Consider the following 20,953-nt stretch of genomic DNA (forward strand, 5'->3'; position numbering starts at 1 on the left):
CCCATTTGTATTCAATGTCTTATTTTAATATTGACAATAATATACCAGTAGTAGTTGTTTTGTAATTATGTAATGGGTAACTCATTATAGGAAAACACAGGAAAGCATTACATCTTTATATTGAGTGATTTTCATACTGCCTGCAGTGATATAAAGTCAGTATTGTTAGTTTTCAGATACAGTTTTAGATATTATGCTATTTTCTGATCTATGTTATTATATATAATATATTTCCTCATCATACAACATACCCAGAATTACCTTATATTTTGTTCCATTCACACATGTTTAACACACACACAGGCTTCCCTGAAACAGAAAGCATGCTTTTCCATCTTGTGATGTCATGTGGTAATACAGAAAGTCCTCCACTGTGTTTTTAAACTCCATATACCTTCATTAAAATCATTTGGATGAGTTCAGTCCTCGAAATGCCAATCTCCACTGAACAAAAGGTAAAAAGTAGCTGTTGAAAACTACCACTACATGACAAGTAACTAACTTGAAAACTACCACTACATGATATCATAAGGTGGAACAGGGCATTCTGAGTGTTGAAGATGTACTGTAAACATGTGTGAATGAAATAAAACACAACTCCAGGTATGTTTTTGAGGAGTTACCAATGTTCTAACATGACTTAAAGCTCATAATAAGCAATTTTACACAAAATAAGACCTTTAAAAAAAAAAAGACAAATTAAGAATTTTGCTTTGTTGTGTGTCATTAATTGTAAAAATGTGTTAAAATGTGATGTTTCTTCTCACAATAGCTGCGGTTACATGCACACTCAAAGTCAAATAATTATCAAATTTTTGGGGTTATAAAATTTTTAAAATGGCATGTTTCAGATCATGGTCCCTCTATACTCACATGCGATTTTGCAGTTTACATGTCATTTATGGCATTTTAAAGGTCCATAAATCAGATTATAATCAGATTTTGATGTGCATGTGAACAAGGCCAATAATCATAACACTGAAGTTTGATATCGTGACAGCTCTTAAATTTATGCATGTGAGTTTAGTGTTTTGAGTTTCAGTAGCGGTTTAAAATGAGACTTGTGGTGAGACTGACCCACTTTACTAATGTAGTGAGGGAAGATTGTATCGATCTGACTAAGACATACGTGAGGCTGTAACACAACAAAGGAACATGGGATTTTAATTAGGTCTTAAGTAGATTTTGACGTTGGAAGAAATGACTTTTGTAGTTTTTATAACCTATTTTCTACTGAAAAAAATTCAGCTGAAAGGTGCAACTTTTGTTATCAACTGAATTTGTACAGTTCAGCATGTGTGGCTGAAAGGAATATGCCAGGATCAGAGGTCTAAATTGTTTACAAAATACTAGTACTAGTACTACTACTACTACTACTACTAATAATAATAATAATAATACATAAATAAAATAAATTACTATAGAGGTGACAATTGTGCTAAAATTATTTTAAATGTATTTGAATAGTTTTAGTTTTATATATACTGTTTAACCTTCTTTTTTTATAAGATCTCATTTACATTGTTTGTTCATTCAAAAGGGACCATGTGCACTTGTCCACACATGTAGCCATTAGATGCCATCCATCCATTTTCTTCCACTAATCCAGGGTGGGTCGTGGGGCAGCTTTCTGTTTTTGAATCAACTTGATTTGAAACGCCTCAGAGCTACTTTAATTTCCTGTGCAAATGTAATTGCCATTCACTTACATAATTACAGTAGGCTCACCTGTTTATCACATGACACCATGTTACCTCCTTAAAAACATATCTGGGGTTGTGTTTTGTTTTATTCACACATGTTTGAGTAACCCTTTATTATTCTATATATATATATAATAGTCTGTCTATATCTCCAAAGCTCATAATGCTCTGTTCCACCTTTTGATGTCATGAAGCAGTAGTTTTCAATTAACAGCTGCATTTTACCTTTTGTCCAGTAGAGATTGACAATTCCAGGCCTGAAATCATCCAAATGATTCTAATCAGTGTGGTGTTTTAAAACACAGTGGAGCATTTCCTGTATTACCAGATGACATCACTAGGTGGAACAGACTGTTTTCTGTTTGAGAGAAGAACTCAGCCTCAATATGCAAGCTTTGTGTGTTAAACATGTGTGAATGAACTGAAACAAAATCCCTGGTATAGTTTTGATGAGGAAACATTACAAAAACATAATATAGATCAGAACATAAACATAAGCCCTTTAAAGACACATTGATCTGAGACGTTACCAAACTACTTTAATTTCCTTGCGAATATAATTACTATTCACTTACATAATTACAGTAATCACACTTTTGTCACATGACCAACCCTAACCCCGCCTATTCTCTAAAATCCTGCCTCGTGATTGGCTGTCTGACCTGTCCGTCACTCCCGCGGGGCGTTTCCTCTCCGGGCAGCTGTCAGATTCAACCCCTTTTCATCTGCAAAACACGGCTTTTGCCCGAGCGAAGATGATCCACACAGACTTGACAGCGTTTGTGCAATGACAGCAACATAAATCCAATCGGTAAGCACTGCAAAATGTGTAGATCTAATGAAAAATGCCAGATGTGCACGCGGAAGCCATTAGCCGTCATGTTTTTAGCATGTAGCTCACCTTGCTAGCCCAGTCAGCTGGAGGTGACAATAGCTGATTTTGCGCGGCATCTAATTAGCGTTCATGCAGATTTATCATTAAAACTGTGCTGTTTTTGTATGAAAAACTGACAAACTGATGCTTTAACTGTGTTCAACATCGTGGGAGGTAGCCATGCAAATCTTTTTTGTTATTAATTATTTATAGCGAGATTTTCCAGGCTTTAACTTGGCTAGATTTAAATAATGTGATATACCAACAATACATGCATTTCTTCCATATAATTGACTGTTCAAATATAGGGTCTATGTTTTACATTTGATTTCAATATATTTATTTTTTCAACAATGAAACAGCCTGCTAATTAAAGTTGGTGACATTAACCTTTAGGCAATTTTGATGCCATTTGCATTACTCATAGCTATTATCTGTTGCTCAATTTAAGTTTTTCTGCCTATGTTTAGATACTGGGACCAGAAGCTTATAATTTTTTACAAATATCTAGATAAACTTACCAAAAACTGTGGACATCAGTCACTCTACCTAAAAACCAAAAACAAACTCCAAACAATTGATTTATACATTGTCTTTAGCTTACAATATTCCTTAAAGCTGGATGAAAAAAAGGTTTCAAATTCTGATTTGATTTTGATAGATATCTATTTTTGTAAGTATTATTTTAATAGCTATTTTAATATTTAGCTTTCCAAGTACCAACAGGACTTTATCAAACCTAAATTTGGGTTAAATTAGACTGCATCAGCTGTCAAAGATGATTAACCCAAAAGAGGACTACAAACATTAAAACTGCAGTGGACACTGCATACCACCAGAAGCAGCCCAAATACCACCAGTGATATACACGTATTCCAGAAACACTGAATAACTGCTGCCTTTGTGACTCAAATTGCTGTCTTGATCCAGTTGTGATATATAATGCAGTCCATGTGCTTCCTCTTCTAGACCTGCAGATTCTCCGGCCCTGTCCAGTGTGCTCCGGTCACCATGGAGACTGTAAACAGCTACGTATTGATCCATGGGAAGAACATCTCCCACAGCTCTTTGGGTGGGTCTGCGGCTGGACCACAGATGTCCATAGACAAACTGTTTCCTGCTCTCCTGGAGTGCTTCGGTATCATCATGTGTGGATACATCGCTGGGAGGTATAAACAGGAGTGGAAAAGAGAGTGTGCACAAAAAATGCTTGAATTGGTATAATTGAGTGTATCTTTGGTGGCAGTTATACTTTTGAGTAGATTTTTTAACCTACTTTTACTCAAGTATAATTCTAGCCATGTAATTGTAATATGTTACATATAAAATCATAGGAACACAAGTCCCAAATTCCCCAGGCCCCAGGCTCACTAGTCCAGGGGTCTCCAACCTTTTTCTCCAGTGAGCTCTAAAATGAAAATACCAGAGGCCTACAAATTTTAGCGATCGCAAGAAATGGAGCCACGGTTTTTGATGGGTATTGTTAGATGCTTCTAAAACCATTCTCCATTTACTTTGCAGGACTGACATCATTACAGAGACCCAAGCGAAGGGACTGGGTAACTTCGTGTCTAAGTTTGCTCTCCCGGCACTGCTCTTTAAAAACATGGTGCTGCTGGACTTTGGGGATGTCATTTGGGCATTTCTGTGGAGTGTTCTAGTAGCAAAGGTAAGTTAGTGAATATACACTGATGAATGAATTGTGTTTTTGTTTTCATCATCGGTGCAGTGGATTAAGTTAGTGCTTCAAGTGGATGTTGTTGTACCTATAAATCTGTATCTGTAAAACTGGAATACTAAACTGTCTCCATGTGCTTCCTTATACACAGGTGACAGTGTTTGTGCTGGTGTGTGTGCTCACACTGATGGTGGCCAGCCCAGAGAGCAGGTACAGCAAGGCCGGTCTCTACGCCATCTTTGCCACTCAGAGCAACGACTTTGCTTTGGGATACCCCATAGGTGAGGCCCACTGTCTTATTTTTGTAAGATAAGATATTTTTGCAGTGTTTCATGCCACATTTTAACCTGTAAAAGAAACAATCACAATAGATAGGTGCATTGTGTAACTTTTCTTTTGGAGGGCACATATTTTTTTTTATCTTTAGGGAGATGTTATTGCTTTGTTTGGTATGCTCCAGAGTGTGGCATTAAAAGTCTATTCAGCTTTTATTTCATTGGAGGTGATTTTTATTGTTCAGAAACACCTCAAGAACTTGCCTTCTTGTGTGAGTGGGCCTGCCTCTCCACCAACCTGATCTACCTTGGCCTCCTTGCCTCCATGTGGATACATGGGTTTAATGCCTTACTGTGAAACATTCCAGGCTGAGTAGTTTATAGTACTTCAACATGGAGTCCAGCATGTTGCAGTCCACCTATAAATAATGAAATGAATCCCCTAAAAATGTACACATGAATCATGAATTAATGCAAATTAAGCACAAAGTCTGTTCTGACCAAACACGCCCCAACACAACCCCAATCTGAACATAAAATCAATCAGTTCTCACATGGACAAGTGGAGCTCACACAGCAGCTGATTCAAATAGCATTTATCAGATCATTTCTTTGTTTCTTTGGACCATAGTACACAATAATACCCTTCAATAAAGACAGATGGGAGACAGATAGACTTAAATTGTAAATCTATGCAAATTATAATAATAGTAATACATTTTATTTATATAGGGCTTTTCTAAACACCTAAAGACCCTGTACAAAGAATACAATTAAAAAAGTACATATAAAAAACAAAATATCGGCATGATTTAAAAGTAGGTTAGACATTAAAAGCAGTTCTAAATAGATGGGCTTAAACTGTCTTAAGAAAATGTGCATTTATAAAACAGGTTGTAATACTGGACTTGTCAAAGAATTATCAACCATTAAAAGGAGGTACATTCAGGTGGAGAAAAAGACTGAGATCTTGTGACGATGATGATTATGTGTGTGAGCAGTGGAGGCCCTGTACCGGAGCACATACCCAGAGTACCTGCAGTACATTTACCTGGTGGCCCCTGTGTCCCTCATGATCCTGAACCCCATCGGCTTTGCTCTGTGTGAGATCCAGAGGTGGAGACAGGCCAGCCACCCCGAGCGCAGCACTTTAGCCATTGTAGCCGTTGTCATTCTTCAGGTACTATTTTTATTATCACAGCTACACTCCAAAAATATTGTTATACCATTTTACCATTATTAGATCATGCAAGCTTTCATCTGACAGAGATCCGTGATTTTGTAGAAATTTTATTTAGCTCACTCAAAGAAAACTAATACTTATAATTATTGTGTGTGTAACAAATGAACAAAAAAAAAATCACAAAAGATGCCATTGTTGAAAGAATTTTAAATATTTTTTATATTTTTTGTGACCAAATCAGTCACAAAAAATATAAGATTATGTTTTGTTATTTATGAGTGAAAGGCTCATAGAGTTGTATATGCCTGTGCCTATTCTATAAAATTATATTTTGTAATTTGGTGAACGCAACCAGTAATATCTTACCCAAATTCTTTTTTACCTAATTTAAACATTTCTTGGACTTTCAATTTTAGTACAATGCATGGATACTCTGCCCAATCTGTCTGTAATACTACATATAATACGGCAATACTACAATACTATAATTGTGTCTGTGCTCAGGTGTTGAAAAACCCCATAGTGTTCATGGTGATAGTGGGGATCGTGTCTCACTTTGCTCTGGGGCAGCGGATCCCAGCTGTGCTCTCTGAGTTCATTGATGGACTCGCCAACTCTTTTGGAGGAGCGGCTCTGTTCTACCTCGGACTCTCTATGGTCAGTTTGCCTTTGGGTGACTTAAATAGAGGAATACATTCTAGATAGTAGAGACAGATGCTATAGCAGGCAACATTTTTTACATTTTAGAGACTCTTGGCCTTATATTTTGTTTTGGTCAATCTGCTGCCTAAAATATATACACAAAGCTTTATATTAACACTTTAATATTAAGAGACAGCTGCACAAAACGTGACTACACCGCTCCTTTATTGGTTTGTGGTTTAAAAAAAAGAGTTGAGAGGAGTTTTTAATACATATAAATTATACAATTTGAGTTACACACATATATACATATACATATATACTTACATCCTGACCTAAATTTTTGCCTTTTTTGTCTTGTCTGTTTAGGTCGGCCAGCTTAGGAAACTGACTCGGGACACTGGAGTTGCTTTGATCCTTTTAATTACAGCGAAACTGTGAGTAACATTGCTCATTTACTATGGATGAAATGAGCCACATGTCACAAGTTTTGGTCCACGAGACAAGACAAGATTTTGATATAATTTTTAATAAATAATAATAAATAAACTTTGCCATTCATTTCACTATTTTAGCTTTGCTATTTTTCATTTATTTCATTTTATAGTTTTGCTATCTTTGTTGCACAGCTTGTTGGTTTTAAAAATTCTAAAGAGGAGTCAAGTTAACCCTCTTTTTTTTTTTTCTTGTCCCATCCCTAATTTTTACCTAACAAATAAAATAAAATATCTTATAATTATTACTGGCTCATACCTAGTCCATAAAATCTTCTGTATGTGTTCCAGTCTGGTGATGCCTCTGGTGTGTAAGGACATGGTGGAGATCCTGGATGTTGGAGTAAACAGCAGCAGTCCGAACCACACCAGTCTGTCTAACTTTGCCTTTCTGTACGGAGTCTTCCCCACAGCCCCCAGTGTGGCCATCTACGCAGCCCACTACAACATGGAGCTGGAAGTGGTATGTTATACTTGTATACTGTAGAAAGTTACTCTGAATTATACTGGATTCTATGGATCATGTAAGACCGCCAGAAATAGAATAGTAAGTGTCTTATGTATGAAATCATAGCAGTCCTCATAAACATTGTGTCAATGCAAGTTTATTCAGATAGCACATTTGGCATACAGTGTAATTCAAAGCGCTTTACAGAATAAGAAAGACAATACAAACAATTAAAAACATAAGTAATCATCATAAAATTAACATTAAAATATATGAGTTTAGAATAAAAACTGTTCAGTAATACAGTATGTACAGCTTGTTTCACATTGTACTAGCTTTTTACCATAGTTATAACAGTTTTCCCTTATGAAAAGCTTAAACTAAATTGTATTTATAGTTGGTCATGCATAGTTATCCTGTATTGTCCTGTATTTCAGGTTTGAGTGGTCAGAAAATTGCCGTTTTCACCTACTTTCTATCCCCAAGCATACCGCACAACTTCCTGTAGTTTTTTATTTACCTTTTTTTCTCTACAAAACATTGTCACTTAGCCATTTTTCACAAATGAAAATAGTAATATGAAGGATTAAAAGGATTTAGATTAGAAGTTGCTGCTTGCATTTGATCCAGGACACCTTTCCTGTGATCCAGAATACACACTTCTTCAACGCTTATGAAGATGTGAGTCATCAGTGAATCTCACTGCATGCATAATCCATCTGTATCAAAAAATATGACTGCTAAACGAGGAAAGAAGATGTAGACAAAATATAACAGGAAACTAAAAAGCATCACAAATTTCTGCAAAATCAATGAACAAGGCACTAAATTGACTGTTTACATTTGTCCAGGTGACTTCAGGCATGGTGATCAGCACGTTCCTGTCTGCTCCCATCATGTATGTGTCGGCATGGTTACTGACAATCCCTCTGATGGACCCCACCCCCCTCATCACAGAGCTGCAGAACGTCAGCTTCAACATCAGCATCATCTGTCTCCTCGCTCTGGTCAGAAGGAGCTACAGTCTTACAAATCTATAGTACAGTACTTATTGTATATATTATATATTGAGACATGCCTTCTCTCTTTGTGCAGGTGTGGACCATAGCTGTGATGCTTCTGAGCAGGAAGTTCAACAGGCTTCCTCATGTTTTTGCCCTGAATCTGTTTTTGGCTCAGGTCAGAAGCATCATATTATATCATCTTACCTTAATTTAGAATATATTGAAGCTTGTAAAGTTGTGAAAGGGTTAAAAGGTGACACTTGAACTAGACACTGCTAACAAGTATTGCCACTGAACAAAATAAACAGCTGAATGTGTCTATTTACAGTGTGTTGGGTGGTTCACACAATGCTACAAATGCTGGTGTTCTGATACCATACTAATACATTTTACTACAGACAATAATAATAATAAATCCTCCAGCTGAGGTAGTCCTGACCAAGCCAAGTAACAAGGTCATGGAGATGGGTCCCCGGGCGCTCCATGTGCTTCCCACTGTTCCTGAAAGAATGGGTGAAAGGTGCAACGGACAGTTTCCCTGCGGGGACAATAAAGTACTCCAAAACAAAAAACAAACAAAAAAAATATAGCAAGGGGAAAGTTGAAACAACTGTGTTACTTGTACTGTCAGTGTAACCTCCTCTCGTCTGTCAACAGTTCCTGGTGTGTGTGAGTATGATTCTGTGGAACTTCCTGGTCAAACAGGAGGAGAACCTGGTGGGCAAAGTCATCACCTTCACTTTGCTCTACGGCTCATTATACAGCACTTACATCTGGACTGGTGAGTCTCTACAGTAAAGGCATAATAATAGTGCTGAATAAGTCTAACATACGTGACATTGTGGTTTCAGGTCTGATCCCTCTGTGCTTGGCCCTCACAAACAGAGATGACCTCCTGAGGCTGAGGCCAGGGGTCTTCATGGTCCTTGGCTGGGGGTAAGTCTGCGCGAAAAACAGAACTAGTTCATTTTAAACAGTTTGCAGTGGTCCAAATTTATTCCTCACTTACCTTTTGCATTCTGACTATCCTAATTATTCACCACGATTTATAAGTTTTGTCGGGACAGTAAAACTAACAGCAGCTATCATGCTAACACACACTTCCTGATTATCTGACAATAAAATGAGAGGGCATATTTTGACCTCAAGAGCAGCTTATAAAATACATCTATACTGCTAGAAGTTTGCTCAAATAAATGGGGGAAAAAGGGCCTGTAACTCACTTAGATCCTGATCCTCTATAGTCCTTCACTGGAGACTTGAGTGCTCAGAAAATTTCAGTCATCCCCTAGCCCCTTTGTGCAGCATGCTACAGTGAATTACTACTATAAAGAGACTAATCAATCTATGTATGTGTATGTTTGTACCTGCCTACTAACTACCAGAAAGAAAGCATAATGTGTCTTTTTGATACGTTGTCAGTCCAAATGTGACGGGTGTGTTTGTTTGGCAGAGTACCCTTCCTGATGGTGGGATGTCTTCTGCTTGTGGGAGAAAGAACAGACTCCATAGACTCTGCCTTCTTCTATGGCAAAGCTCAGGTTAGTTGGATTTCTTAAACCTACAAAAGCTAAAAACTATATCCAAAAAGCATAAACACACACACTCGTACTGATGGTATGTCAATACAGTTTCCTCTACAAACATTTTTCAAATTGACAGGCTATTTAATCCACATTTTTGTCCCTATTCAGGCTTGTCTTTGTTCAGGGCAGAAGTGTAGTCCTATTGCAGAGCTGGTTAGTCCTAGTTTACCTGGAATAGTTAGACCTGGTTTAGATCTGGTGGCACACGGAAGGTCAAGGTGATATTTGGCATTAAAAGTAGAGATGTAATGATATCCAAATCTCTCGGTACGATATTATCACGATATGTATCTCACAGCACGATATTTACTGTGATATTTTGGAGAGGCTGACATAATAGTAGATAGAACACATTTCTGCTTTTAAAATACCCTGACAAAATGATTATTGTCATAATTCCATGATTTCAAGTAAAAACCTATTTCCTCATGTTGTCTGCGCTGAAATGAATCATGGGATATGTAGTTCTTGATGTTTATTAGCTATTGCAGCTTTAAAACAGTGCATTTAAACAAACAAACTTGTAATTCTATATATTGTGACAGCCCACGGTATTATTGTAAGACTTTTGATGATACAATATCACGATATTTCGGTTATTGTTACATCTCTTGTAAAAAGGTTTCTGGAACACTGGAGTATGTAACAGTCTGGTATTTTTTTGCCATGCCAACATTACATTTTAGGCCTATGATGTTTTTAGAATTTTTAACCACTTAACTTTGGACAGATTATTAAATCTCTACTCAAACAGCAATACCTCAAACTTTAAATCCATGGCTCAGATTCTTAGAAAGTTCCTTATAAAAAACAGTTAATGCCAAAATATGCACGTTATGTACATCTTTGTCCGTTGTAGATCATCTGTAGTGCAGTTGTATTAGCAGTCAGTCTCCTGCTGGGGGCGCTCTCTCTTATGGGGCTGAGCCAGGGCAGCAGGGAGCAGAGCGGGTACGAAGCTTTGGGTAGAGCCGCTGTCACCGGCCTCACAGACGACCTGCAGCCCCCTGGAGGAGGGGAGGAGCCACTTCAGCAGCCACCCCTGTTGATCAGCTCCCCCTCCGCCTTCAGCATTAACTCAGGTACACCGTGGATGTGTGATTTTGTATCATATTGCTGTATATTTCCTTCTGAATGTCATTTAGCAAATTAGCAAATAAATAAACTATAGTGATATAAATATAGAAACTGCAAGCCCTGATTTTTTTTTTTCTGTTTAATTCCAGACATGCAGAATGGCTCTCCACCTCAGTCCATACCTGACATGATCGGCAGCACCCAAAGAGAACACAACCACCTGGGTAAATAAACTCTCAACTCTCAATGAAATATTTTTTGTGTTGATTTCAGTGATAATAGATTTAAGAACACTTCCCTGGATCATGCATGAGGCCACAACAAAGCTGGAAATTACTTTGTACATAGGCCTGTCACACAATTTTGAAGCACAATATACTGCTACAGAGAAAAATTGCAATAAATTATAATATGTCATTGACACAAAGCAGGATAATCACAGTAAACCTTTATAAATAGAAAATATCTTTAAAAGGCCTGAGCTGCAAACAATACATGGCAGTATGAGCAGATAATTAGCCATATAAGTTAGTTATTCTACTCTCTACAGCTCAAATCTTATCTTACTACATAAAAATGACAAAAATCTTCCCACTGTTGTGAAGAAAAAATACCCAATATTAAATACATATAGAGCCACAAATATTGTTCCAGCTTTCGTATATTGAATGATACGGTGATATTGTAATTATCATAGTCTAGCTGTATGTGTGTTGCTCTGTTGCCCCATACGCTCTCTCTGAATGAACCACCACGCTGAGCCATCTCTATTCTTTTTTTTTCATCTCAAGATAGAATCTTTAACTTCTGAGTACATATGGTGGTCAATTACGCAACATAAGAATAGAAGACGTCTGAATGAAAGTGTGTGGCTGATGTAAAAGAAGAGGAGCATAGAAGAACAGAGAGATGTCAATGAAGAAGCGAAAGAGAGATAATATGTGTCAGGGGTCAGGGCTAATGGTGCAAGAAACACACTAGAACACTGCACCTGTAAACATATGAAACCCTCAGACAGGCTTATTCTTACATTAAAACTTCACTCAGAACTTACAGGTTACATAATATAACTCCAGTTCTATGAGTGTGCAGACTTGGGCTAGGCTCAGAAATTATTCAGGTGTGTGTCGGGTTTGGATTTTGGACAATAAAGGCTCATTTATGCTCTATGTTCTAGACTCATACGGATGCACATAGAGGCTTCTGTCTATCCTCTGCTTTGTTATGTCTGTATTTTGGTCCATCTCCTCAGAACATGTGGAATCTTAGCAATGAAGCTGTACATGAGCTGTCCACTGGGGGCAATAGTGAACACAGTTCGACAGTAGAAGATAAATGAATGCTTCTCTCACCTCATTTTCCTTGACTCTTTTCTAACAGACATGATCTAAAACCTGCAGTGTTTGTTTATTTATTGTCCTATTTTGTCCGTTTTGGTCAATTCTCAAACTGACCTTTAGCGCCCTCTGGTGATTTTTTTAAACACAGCCTTGACATTAGAAACATTTGGAAGTATAAACGCAGTGATGGTTTCTACTCTTGGAGCATAAATGAGTTTTGGCTTTGCTCTACAGTCTGTTGTAAAGTCACCAAATCACATTTACAGAATAGATTTTCAGTATCCAGTGAAGCTCTCGCTCTCTTCAGATGATGGAGCCCAGTCGGATGGTCCTCCTCTGTCCGAGCAGCCCCTGAATCTGCCTCCTCCTGGTCCCCCTCCAGATGAGAAGCAGACGCTCAGACATGTGCTGCTCTGTCTGCTGCTCAGCGTTAGCCTATTAGCAGTAAGAACTACTTTGGACATGCTAACATAGACTACAAGAATCTCTTTCCTGCCTTCTTTCACCTGTCTGCTACTGTCAGCCAATCACAGCTGCTGCCTTTGCCACTCAACCAATCAGCTCTCAAACCATTCATATTATCATACTCAAGCCTTCATGCTTTTAGCTACAGCTGTCCTTTTCTCTTTCTCCACCACAGCAACAGAACCATCAGCCTCCTCATCCTCTCCATGTCCTCCGCTAATTTTCTCTAACAATTCCATCAACTGTTCAAAGCACCTCTTTCATTTTTCAATGTACTTAAAGGCATTGTACCTGATTTTCACCACTGTCTTTAACACACTAATTCATTTTAAACTTTTTGCAGTGGTCCAAATTTATTCTTCACTTACCTGCATTCAGAGCATCCAAGTTATTCACCACAATGAGTTTGTAAGCACTTTTCACAACTTTGAGAGACCAGAAGGGAGTTTTGCACTCATGGTAATACTAACAACTAGCAGAGTACCAGTCTTATTTCCAGGCTCACAAACATTGAAAATGCACACAGTGGTCTCATTTTGACCCTAAGAGCTGCTTTTACAACGTATTTGTACTGGGGCAAGATACTTTTTATTTTTATTATGTAAACACCAAATCAGATAGAGCTCCTTTAATATATTTGACAGAAAACATTATAATATGAGGACTGTATGATTCTAATATAAACTTTGTATTTAGAACCTGTCCAGCTGTATGTGGTGGCTGCTGAACAAAGATCCAGGCCGACTGTATCTGGAGCTGCAGTTCTTCTGTGCTGTGGCCAACTATGGACAGGTAACACTCTATGGGCTACTGTGGTATATATTACTATTACAACGGGACAGAAGAGTCTATACATGTATCTATATTATTATGTTTCAGGGTTTTCTGTCATTTGGAATCTTTGGCCTGGACAGACACCTCATCATTCTCCCATTCAAAAAGAGGTACTACACTACAAGTCACAGCCTTTCATTCTCTCATGCAATGTTTTTGTCTTTGTTTAATGCTTTGCACATTGTAGGCATTGTCATTTTAAAAAAATAATTTAGATTCTGATTCCTCAAAGTAGCCACTGTTTGCTTTGTCAAGCCTTGGCCTTCTCTCAGTGAGCTGCATCATAAAGTCTTCTGAAATGGTTTTTACTTGCATGTGTACTTTGGCAGGATTCATTAGTGATTTGACAAGAGTGAGAAAAGCAGCGATCAAAGCAAAGGGTAAAAGCTTTTTTAAAAAAAAAAGTCACATAGTTCTTTGGACTCATAAGCCTCAGTGCTGGTTGATCTTAACCATCACTATTTAAAGCAACATGTGTAACTTTCTGCAGTTGGCACATCACCTGCATGATGCCATGGAAATAGAAAAGAAAACTGTGGAACTTGCTCCATGTAGATAGATACGTTGGCCCTCCTCCAGGCCAAGTAAGAGTCAGGTTTGTGGAGATGCAAGCTTTTCTAGATGAAAGAATACATATTTTTCAGAGCAATAAACATATCCAAAATGGAAACAAAAAACATACTTTTATTTTTTGTTTTATTATTTTTATTGTTTGGGTAAAACGTTGAACATGGAACAGCTTTAATCAAGTCATAATTTTTATCTGGATTTGACATTTCAGCTGTACAAAGGCACTTTACAGTATGTATAAAGAAAATGGTCCTACTGCACTCAGTGACTGCCGTAGGAACAGTGACTTAACTCAGAGAAGGTCCATGTCCACTCTTTACTGTGTGTTACTGACATGAGTGCACCATCCATCTCACTTGAGACAGACCGGTTATATGGAGCTCTGGGCCTCTACAGAACACTTCACCCTTCACTATGTAAACACGGCTTTAATGGCCACTCTCACTGTAGTGTGCTGTAAAATGTGATTTATTGACACTGACTATAGTCACTGATTCCTTTTTAAAACCAACCCAGTAGTATAAATCTCTTATCTGTTGTATTTGCAGGTTGCTATCTTTATGGCACGGTCGGGACAGCTCTGAGCTGCCCTCTGCTGGTGTCCCTGAAGAGGTGCGGCTCACGTGCACTCAGTTTGTGCGTTACCACAAAGAGCAGTGTGTGCAGGACGTAGTGCACAGGCGCAGGTACAGTGGCTCTCCTTATACACAACTTTTTATACATTCTAGTGCTTTTCTAACCTGTTCCTCTGCATGAGTCACACTGGGCCTGTAGTACAACTGTCATCTACACTGGAGGTGAGCACCTGGACTCTGGGTCTCTGGGTCTTATGTGTATTGCGGTCAGCTCTTTATAAATACATTTCAGCTATATGCATTTTAACAATAAAGCTCCAGTTTCACAAGATCATGTTTTAAGTGAGAGCTGTAATATGTGCTCCTACGTGGTGATTTTTAAATAGCAATGTAATAAGATCTGAAGCTGGAATGCCATTAACCTCCTATACACTTCATATCATATAGAGCAGTGATTCTCAAAGTGGGGGTCGCACCTTGATTTCAAGATGTAATCTTTAAACTATAATATTTAATTGTAGTACCACTTTTTAAATGAAAACTGTGTGATTTAGTCAAATTAGAAAAGAATTTGATCAAATAACTGAATAAACTACACAAAGAAACATAATTAAACTTAATTTTAACTTTTATTTTAATGTTATTTTGGGACCCTGGCCTGAATATTTGGGAAATAAATAATGACAATGCCTTGTAAAAACATGCACGAATCACAAAAAAATCTGCTGTCTGTGTATTGAAAAAACTTAAAAAAAACAAAAAACAAAAAAAACATGATACTTTTCCTGATCCAGTTTCACCATGAGTTTTATCTTAGTAGTGTAAGACCACAAGGTATAATAAACATATTATTTTGTGTTAGAAATTAGAATATTTTCTAAAAAAGAGATCATTTGGATATGAAAATATGTACTAAGTGTCAAATCTATTTTTTAGTATCAAAATCGAGTTTGAACTTTTAGCATTGTGCCTAACTAACTAACACTAACTGTAAACCTAATGGTATGAAGTATCCTCACTAATCTGTTCTATATTAAAATGTAAATGTATTTATACTTAACCGCAATACCACAGTCTCTAACACATGCACGGTTTCACGCTTTGGAATAACCCTCTGCTTCTTCTGCTCTTGTGGCCTGCTCCTCCTCTCCCTCCCCTCCTCTCCCTTCCCTCCTCCCCCGCCCTGTTGCCCTCTAGTGGCTCTGGGGAGAGTGTGACCGCTCCCACCGGTGAATCCTTCCTCTGATAATGACAGGTTAGCGCGCCCCCCAGTGGACACGGACGGAGACGCGCCCCAGACTGACCCTCCACCCCAGCCGCCTCACACCCCCCACCCGCACCTGGAGAGCCTGTTCCGGGCAGCGACCTGGTGGAGTGGTTGATGGAGAGGGGTTTGTGTAAGGGGAGGGGGGAGGCGCAGATGTACGGAGGGTTTTTACAGCAGGGAGGAGTGATAGAGCATGAGACTGGACAGTACAGCTTTAAGGACGAAGAGACGCTTTTGTATTATTTCACCGAGGAAAGCCTGAGGTGGACAGAAGCAGCTCAGGATCAGAGGTGGGTAGAGTAGCTAAAAATTGTACTCAAGTAAGATCAACGTTACTTCAAAATAGTATTATTTAAGTAGAAGTACAATGTAGTGGCCCAACAAATGACTCAAGAAAGAGTAACTTCAAGAGTAACTGTCAGGACACAACGTCTGATTTTATAATTTAAAGTTAAAGGTGCACTGTGTAACTTTTCTGGTAAAAGTCCAGCATGTGGTTGTGTCCATGGAATGTTCCAGAATATGGCATTAAACTAGCTCATTATTTAAATATAGTTGTTTTTTTTTGTTTTTTTTTACAATAAAGCAATACCCACTTCTCCACCAAATCAGACCTGTAAACTGGCATGATTCTTGTCTCCATGGAAATAGATAAGTTTAATATCATACTGTAAAAAAGAGGCGAAGAAACAACATCTCCATGATGACGGACTCTCCATCCAGAAAGTTACACAGTGCACATTTAATCTAATTTGAAGGACAAAACTTTAAATAATGCACAAAGTATGAAAGGACAGACACAAAAATGAGACAAACTAAATCTGAAGGAGCACTGCAAGAAACACAAATAGTCAAATCTTTTCATATTGTCACATAAAGCTTCTTCACTCGTAAACTTACCCACAGTCCGAAGCATAAACAAAACTTTTACTCACGTAAGACTACTGTTACTTCAATGAACATTTTACTTAAGTACTAGTAAAAGTATGCTGCTAGAAAAGTAAAATTTTGAATAATGTTACTCAAGTAACATTATCTTTGACTGAATACTACCCACCTCTGCTCAGGCTGCATGATGGAGCAAGAGGAAAAGGAAGAATATTGATGTTGTTATGTTGGGGCATTCAGGCTCTGTTCTGTTAAAGGAGCTGTACCTGATTTTTACAAAAAATATAACCGTTTAAAACTATTTTAAATGGTTTGCAGTGGTCACAGAGATGAGTTTATGAGTGCTTTTCACAACTTTCAGAGACCAGAGTTTTGCTGTCAAAGCTAATGACAACTAGCATGCTAATTGAGCACCTCCTGATTATCAGACAGTCAAACATGTTATAATAAGATGCAGACTTATTTTGACCTCAAGAGCTGTTTATACAATATGTACTGGACCTAGACGAATTTTGCTCAAATACATAGGAGAAAAATTTGGGTACAGGGCCTTTACGATGCTATCAAATCAGTTATTTCATAGATATATACCCCTTAAAATGAGCCATTTTACAAGCCAAATTAAGTTCAAGACATTTTCAAGTCCAAAAGTTTGTAATTTTAATCCATATAGCCAGTTAAAACCCTTGAAGGAGCACTGCGTAACTTTTTTCTATCACCTGCTTGTTTCCATGGAGATGTTATTGCTTTCTATCTATTATCTATCAATCATATATTTCATTAAAGGTGTATATAATGCTAAAATATTACTGTGAGTGGGATCGCTTCTCCACAGATTTGACTTGTAACTCTGCCTAATAACATGATTTATTTTTCACTATGGTAATGCTAGATGTAGTATTTGAGGCCATGCTTTGAAACATTTTTTGGCAAATCAATAACAACTCCATGGAAACGGGAACCCCAAAAAGTTCCACAGTGTCCCTTTATGCTATTTCAATATAGTATCTTACTGTTCGCCATAAGACCCTTACAAGTTGCTGCGTTTTTACATACACTTTATTTTGTTTAGTCTAAATAAGATGTAACAATACAACCAAAATGTGACAGATTTTTATTATTTTATTACATATTTTTTGTAACAACCTGGATAAAACAGTTCTATATTATATTATTTGTTATATATTTATCAAAGTTAAGGCCAGTGCTCACTACTTTCTCTCACAACCCAACTTCATTCAGATCATGTGTTCTGAAATTTGAAGTTTTAATATTATTTTTGTAAAGTAGCTTTTTTTTTGTTTTATTTATTTATTAGTATTTGTGTCATTTATGTTAAAGAGGGGGTATTATGCAAATTTGACTTTTTGGAACGATCTACCATGTTATTGCGTTGTTCCTTCATCAAAAACATGCCTGAAGAAGATTTTTTTTATGTCATCCATGCATGTTTGAGTAATTTAGTGATCTCTCCCCGACCCAAAATATACAAAAGCGGGATACAAAACGATACACTACAACACTCAAACCTGATGCAATGTGTAGTAGTTTCATTCACGCGATGCACACCAATTGCATTTGTGATAGTGCTCTGAAGGGAGAGTGACTTAGCACGGGACCAAAGGAAGGGGACACTCAGAGCGACAAAACCAAAACTTATTAAACATGTCAAAACACTAAAAGGTAACATGGTGATCTAAATATGTTATGTGTTAGCAGTTAATACCTCCTCTTTAAGAAGATTTTAAGTCTGCCTGCGCCAAACTGAGCCTAAATCCTCTCAAATTCCGTTAATTGACAAATATAGTTCATATTTCAAGCACTACCAGATAGTGTTTCGAGAAGCCAAATGTTTTATGTTTTACAACTGTTTCTAAAATTATTTTGCACGAATAAAACTGCATGATCTGAAGCAGTTCAAATGGCCGCTCGTCTGGCACACTTGCACTATAACACACATTTACTGGAAATCTGGTCAAAATGCAGATACAATTTTGCTGCTGTTACGTTTAATGCTTATTACTGTTGTGTAAAGCGGTTCATTATGAGTTCTGTTTTGGTGTAAATAAGCACAAGTGGCCTCTGCGTAATGGAGACCAGAGCACAGCGATGCATGTGCCTGAAAACTCCCAAATAATGTTCAAATGTGATGTTTGTTTTCATGTTTACAACAGCAGGGGGCAGTATGCTGTCTGTGTCGATGCTTTAAAGGTGCACTGTGTATGAGGCTGCGTTCACACCATAGACTGTATATACAAAAGGACATGGCTAACCTGCAAAATAGAAGTGTTCATGGGGGCGCTTCTGGCTCTGTTGTCTCTGACTTCAATAGATGCATCACGAATCTCTCACTTCCGGTCATTGCGCAGTGCATACTGGGAAGGATTTTCCGAAAAAGTGAGCATCAAATTGCCATGTTTGTTTTCCCAGTGGGATGTGTCTATTGACAAAGCCGATCTTTTCAAGTCTTTTGAACCATATCGCTTTTGTTTCTGGTTCTGATATTGTCATATTTTAGTTTTGGGATTTGGACATCGTTAATTGTGTTGTTGTTGGATCCTAACAGCGGAAAATGGCTCGAGAAATTTGTTTGTGAACTTCATAACTGCAAAAGGGAATCAGATGCGTGTGACTGCAAACCTCCGTTCAAACTGTTTCCCTTCCCAAAGGAATTAAAAAATAGTGGAAACCTCTGACTGCCTAAATCATCCCGAGTTTGCAGTGAACATTTTGTATGTGGAACACCATCAAAGAAAAACCATAATCTCTCTCAACCTCGGTTACGAATTTAAAAGTCAAAAGTGAAAGGCACCAGGTGTTCGCCAAGAAACACCTTTCACTGCAAAGCAACCAAGACATAATGTTGCTGTAAAGCCACAAGAACAAGAAAATGCGAGCTTAGCCTGTTTGTCTTCTGCACCTCTCACTTAACAAATGGAATTTTGCTTTGATGGTGCTCCACATACAAAATGTTCGCTGCAAACTCGGAATGACATAAAATATGACGATATCAGAACCAGAAACAAAAGGTTTAAAAGACTTGAAAAGCTCGGCTTTGTCAATTGGGAAATCAAACATGGCTCACTTTTTCGGAAAATCCTTCCCAGTATGCATTGCACAATGACTGGAAGTCCGAAATTCATGATGCCTCTATTGACTTTACATTGAAAAATTATCACCTCTCTCACTGTGAGCCTCATCACTATTTTGTTCATAAATAAATTCTTACCAAATCACTTCACAATCAAGTCATAACAGGCCTCCACACTACTGATACTTTATCATCAGGCTTGGGAGTGCTTCTTGTATGTCTATGATTGTCTGGAAACTCAAGAAAAATATGAATATGAGCATTCACGGTCCACTTTAGGTGTTTGATTTTCTAGCATGTAACTGGGACATGTTTAACAGCACGAATCAGCCCACGTGTTGTAGTTGCAGCTAAGTCGGCTCTTTATAGTTAGATTGTGATAAAACAAATCTTAAATGAAAGTCTAACTCACGTAACAGAGCTTCAGACAGAGCAGTGCCTCCAGTTAGCTTGTCACATTGTTTTGTTTTATAAAATCTGAACTACCCAGTGCACCTTTTAAGCCCAGTCTTCCACCTGTGCTTTGTGTATTCTGGCTGTGTGTGCTCATGTGTCTGACCTGAACACTATGCACAGAAGTCCCTTTATTCAGCCTGTGTGAACGTGTGCATGATTTTGTCTTCCATCAACTGAAGAAACTTTGCATTTTTGTTGTATCATTTGTTTATTTGGATCATTTTGTGAGTGTGTGTGTATGTGTGTGTTTATGGTGACTGGAGATGTTGTAAGCCAATGAGGTCCATTACTTTGTGACCTAAATAAAGCCACTATACAACTGAGTCTGTTGTTTTAAGTAATTATGGAATAAGAAATATACAGTACAATATACACACACACCAAAAAAAGACTTGTTGAAACCAAAGAGAAAAGAAAACTAATTTCTCCAATAATAATACACAGCAAAAACTACTTGAGTATAGTTATAACATATTACACCTTGTAATGTACAGTAATAAACA

At 37.7% G+C, this 20,953-nt stretch overlaps 1 protein-coding gene across 6 annotated transcripts; it reads left to right on the forward strand.

Annotated features, from left to right (window-relative positions):
• Window positions 1–2,384: 2,384 nt before the first annotated feature.
• gpr155b (G protein-coupled receptor 155b) lies at window positions 2,385–20,773 on the forward strand. 6 transcript variants are annotated; one of them, XM_020929545.2, is made up of 20 exons: window positions 2,385–2,514; window positions 3,547–3,746; window positions 4,099–4,246; window positions 4,407–4,536; window positions 5,532–5,710; window positions 6,218–6,370; window positions 6,725–6,792; window positions 7,141–7,312; window positions 8,149–8,304; window positions 8,393–8,476; window positions 8,959–9,082; window positions 9,153–9,237; window positions 9,755–9,842; window positions 10,747–10,969; window positions 11,114–11,188; window positions 12,612–12,748; window positions 13,466–13,561; window positions 13,649–13,713; window positions 14,722–14,859; window positions 16,004–20,773. In XM_020929545.2, the coding sequence occupies exons 2-20, from the start codon at window positions 3,589–3,591 to the stop codon at window positions 16,128–16,130; spliced, it is 2,406 nt and encodes an 801-aa protein (XP_020785204.2). In that variant the 5' UTR covers window positions 2,385–2,514; window positions 3,547–3,588; the 3' UTR covers window positions 16,131–20,773. The 6 variants fall into 6 exon arrangements, 4 of the variants coding, with proteins under 4 accessions (XP_020785204.2, XP_055018587.1, XP_055018588.1 ...); XM_055162612.1 differs by having other exon boundaries at window positions 14,722–14,970; window positions 15,946–16,142; XM_055162613.1 differs by having other exon boundaries at window positions 15,946–16,142.
• Window positions 20,774–20,953: the final 180 nt, after the last annotated feature.

This window comes from Boleophthalmus pectinirostris, unplaced genomic scaffold, assembly GCF_026225935.1.
Source record: "Boleophthalmus pectinirostris isolate CB_2022bp ecotype Guang Dong unplaced genomic scaffold, ASM2622593v1 HiC_scaffold_5, whole genome shotgun sequence".
NCBI lineage: Eukaryota > Metazoa > Chordata > Actinopteri > Gobiiformes > Gobiidae > Boleophthalmus > Boleophthalmus pectinirostris.

Coding starts and splice junctions, on each gene's coding strand:
- gpr155b (XM_020929545.2), top strand. CDS start 3,589: ATGGAGACTGTAAACAGCTACGTATTGATCCATGGGAAGAACATCTCC. Junction 8,477..8,958: donor TGAATCTGTTTTTGGCTCAG/GTCAGAAGCATC, acceptor GTCTGTCAACAG/TTCCTGGTGTGTGTGAGTAT. Junction 14,860..16,003: donor GACGTAGTGCACAGGCGCAG/GTACAGTGGCTC, acceptor TGATAATGACAG/GTTAGCGCGCCCCCCAGTGG.